Source organism: Corvus brachyrhynchos, unplaced genomic scaffold, assembly GCF_000691975.1.
Source record: "Corvus brachyrhynchos isolate BGI_N302 unplaced genomic scaffold, ASM69197v1 scaffold65, whole genome shotgun sequence".
Classification (NCBI taxonomy): domain Eukaryota; kingdom Metazoa; phylum Chordata; class Aves; order Passeriformes; family Corvidae; genus Corvus; species Corvus brachyrhynchos.
Window position 1 is genome coordinate 2067894 of NW_008238365.1, and position 3355 is coordinate 2071248.

Consider the following 3355-nt stretch of genomic DNA (forward strand, 5'->3'; position numbering starts at 1 on the left):
CACAGCGAGAATTCCATGTTCTTGGTGGCTCCAGGAGCAGGAATTACAACAAATCCCGAGAGAATATTCACAATATTTGGGATTAGGGCTCTCAGAACTTCTATTTATTTGGGGTTTTTTTCAGTGTTGGCCTTAATTTTGAGTTTCTCTGGGCGGGTCAATGATGGAAACAGAAACCACCAACGCTTTTCCCGCTGTTTTTCCCTGATTCCAGGTGTTCTGTTGGAGGATACTTGGCACATTTATGGCGATTCTGAGCGTCAGGGCAGACTTCTGCCAGGCCCAGCACAGCACCCTGGCTGCCAAGTGAGCTGAGGGGGCTCCCCACGTGTGTGCCAGAATTCCCTTTGCCTTGAAGACTCCGGGAACACAGCGGGACGCGCTCAAATTTATGGGATATCTCCTGCCCATTGGAAGCAGATTCCTGTCACTGACTCTGGCAGAACTCAGCGCCAGGAAAACGAAGTGGAGACAAAACCTGCCCTTACTTCCTTCGCCTCACCAGTGCCTAAATGTAGAACAGGCTGCCTAGTCTTGCATGTAGTCGGAATTTCGGGAGTCTGAAGGATACCACCCGCCAGGAATTGAGGATTCTGAAGCAAACCTGCTTTTCTAGGAGCAAAATCCCTGAGGAACAAACCCGTCAAAGCAAGCTCTGATCAATCCCAAGCATATTAGTGGTCTTTTTGATGTTTTCTGCTGTGAAACGTTTCCAAGGTCATTGATTTTTTTTTCCCTCTCCTTTTATTTTTCTTTTTTTTTTCCTTTTCTTTTCTTTTTTTTTTTTTGGCCCCTCACACATTTTCTTTGCCATTATGAACCGTCCAGCCCCCGTGGAAATTACATACGAGAATCTGCGTTTCCTGATCACTCACAACCCAACCAATGCAACCCTCAGCAAGTTCATCGAGGTAAGGAGGCCAAAAAACAATTCCCAAATTCCTCAGAATTCCTGCTCAGGTGCTGACCAGTCCTTCCTCACCTCTGCTGCTCAGTGCTTTGCCTGTTACCTGAAATTAAAGGGTAAAATTTAAGGGGTTTTTGTCTTCATTATTCACATTCTCCTCACAGTACGAGGAGAGAAGCCACTGATGATTTTTTTCTAAGGCACTGATGATTTTTTTCTGAATTCTTGCATTTCTTGGCTTGAAAGAGCTTCAGTTTTGGGATACAAACACACCCCCCTTACCATCAAGGATTTACTCCTTGGACAAGAATAATGGGTTCAAACTGGAAAAGGGAAAATTTAGGTTAAATATACAGGAAATTCCTCCCTGTGAGGGTGGTGAGGGGTTGGGATGGAATTCCCAGAGAAGCTGTGGCTGGCCCAGCCTTGGAAGTGTCCCAGGCCAGGCTGGAGGGGGCTTGGAGCAATCTGGGATAGGGGAAGGTGTCCCTGTCCCCTGGAACTGGATGGGCTTTAAGTTCCCTTCCCACCCAAACCATTCCATGATTCTGCTGTTCTTGTCCTGGTTTTTGAATGTTCTGTGGCTCCAGATGTTCTTTTTCATTGAACAATGCACTGTTTTTAATAAACCAACCCCTTGCTCAGCTGCTGCTTTTCAAGAAGCAGGTAGGAGTTGGAACTGAGCTTTCTCTTCCCTCAGAGGATTAAATGCAAGACTCAAACAGAAGTTTAAATTTACAGGATGAGTTATCCAGCTCCTCTGTCCATCCCAGAACTGTCAGGGATTTCAGGTGCCAGAGCTGATCCATGAAAAGTGGCCTCTGCTGGGTCACCCTGCCAGAGGAGCCAAGTGCTGTGGGTCACGCTGTGACTGACACAGTGACATCTTAAATACAGCAAAATGCAATTTTCTGTGCGAGTGGCAGATGGGCTCAGCAGAGGAGCAGCAGCACAGTGGATTTCACATCTCTGTGTCCTTCTGGCTTCTCTCAAGAGGGCTTTTATCTGCTGTGTGCAGGTTTTTGTCATTCCAGAGGGATCCTGTCATCTCCAGCTGCTGCCTGAGTGTCCCTTCACGTGGGTCTGCTCAGATATCACTGCTCCATTTCCCTCACAGCCACGTTTTGTTTTTATTTCACCCCCATTATTGAGAATTTTCTTCCCTTTTCAGGAGTCTCTCTCCAGTAGATACTCCTGTTAATTGTGAGGTGCAATAAGGATTCAGCTCAGACACCAGAGGAAATTCCTGCTTGCTTTATGAACCTTCAGAGTGAACTGGAGCAGCTTTTGTTTGATCCTCTGATTCTTTATCTGGCACCGAGTGCTACTTATAGTGCATTACCAGGAAGCTGGACTATGGTGGGGTGTGTGTTCTGTTCCTCCCTGCCTCCAAATGTCAACACTGGCTGAAGCAAACAGTCCCAGGCTTCTATTTAAAGAGGAGGAGAAGAAGCTGCTTGGAGGATTTAAGCAGCTATTTTAACTTTGCTTTTAAAATTGTAATTTTTTTTCCCCTCAGAGATGTTTCTCTTTTGTCCTCTCTCTTGTAACTCGTCCTCACAAACTTTATCCCTTGCTCCTTCCTTGGGCAGTCGCCTCGGTGCCCTGAAACTGTGGAAAATGTTGAGGTTTATAGCTGGTAAAATGAGATTTATCATTCATCAGTGCTCACATGTTTTCCTTTCCCTTCAAGGAGCTGAAGAAGTACGGGGTGACAACCTTGGTGCGAGTTTGTGATGCCACTTATGATCAAGCTCCAATCGAGAAAGAAGGAATCCAAGTTCTAGTGAGTTGCCTTTAAAACTGGCTAAAAATGTGAATTTTCATGTCTAGAACTTGTGGGAATCTCTTCATGCTTTGGGCAAGAGCTTGGGGCTGCTCCAGCTTGGCCAAAAGGAAAGTAAAGTAGCACCAGGTAAAGGTGGCTTTGGGAAGCTCACTGGACCTTTGTGTATTTTTGGATTTGTTGAGATATTTTGTTTGCTTTTTTAGTGATTATTTTGGTAAAATCTGGTGTTCCAGATTGTGGTTGAAGCCTGGTTCGGTCCTTGTCTGTGGCCACGGCATTTTTTGGCTTTGCTGTTGGTTTTCTCAGGATGTGGATAAAATTCCCGTTCCTTGCTCTTACAGAAAGCTCCACTTTTGAGCCTGTAGGTGACACATTAATACAGATTTCTGTGGAATGGCTGCAGCAGGAGAGAGTCATGGAATCCTGGAATGTTTTGGGTCTGAAGGGATCTTAAAGCTCATCCATGCCACGGGCAGGGACACCTCCCACTATCCCAGATTGCTCCAACCCAACCTTGGACACTTCCAGGGATGGAGCAGCCACAGCTTCTCTGGGAATTCCATCCCAACCCCTCCCCACCTTCCCAGGGAAGAATTCCTTCCCAAAATCCCATCAAACCCTGTCCTCCTGACCTCTGACTGGCACTTCCCAGTTCAGCA

General features: G+C 46.3%; 1 protein-coding gene across 1 annotated transcript in view; it reads left to right on the forward strand.

Moving 5' to 3' along the window:
• The first annotated feature begins 214 nt into the window (after positions 1 to 214).
• Positions 215 to 3355, forward strand: part of PTP4A2 (protein tyrosine phosphatase type IVA, member 2) — a 13521-nt gene continuing 10380 nt past the window's right edge. Inside the window, exons 1-2 of the mRNA XM_008635096.2 lie at positions 215 to 911; positions 2601 to 2693. Coding sequence (XP_008633318.1) covers positions 816 to 911; positions 2601 to 2693 — 189 coding nt within the window. The 5' untranslated portion in view covers positions 215 to 815. The remainder of the gene's footprint in view (positions 912 to 2600; positions 2694 to 3355) is intronic.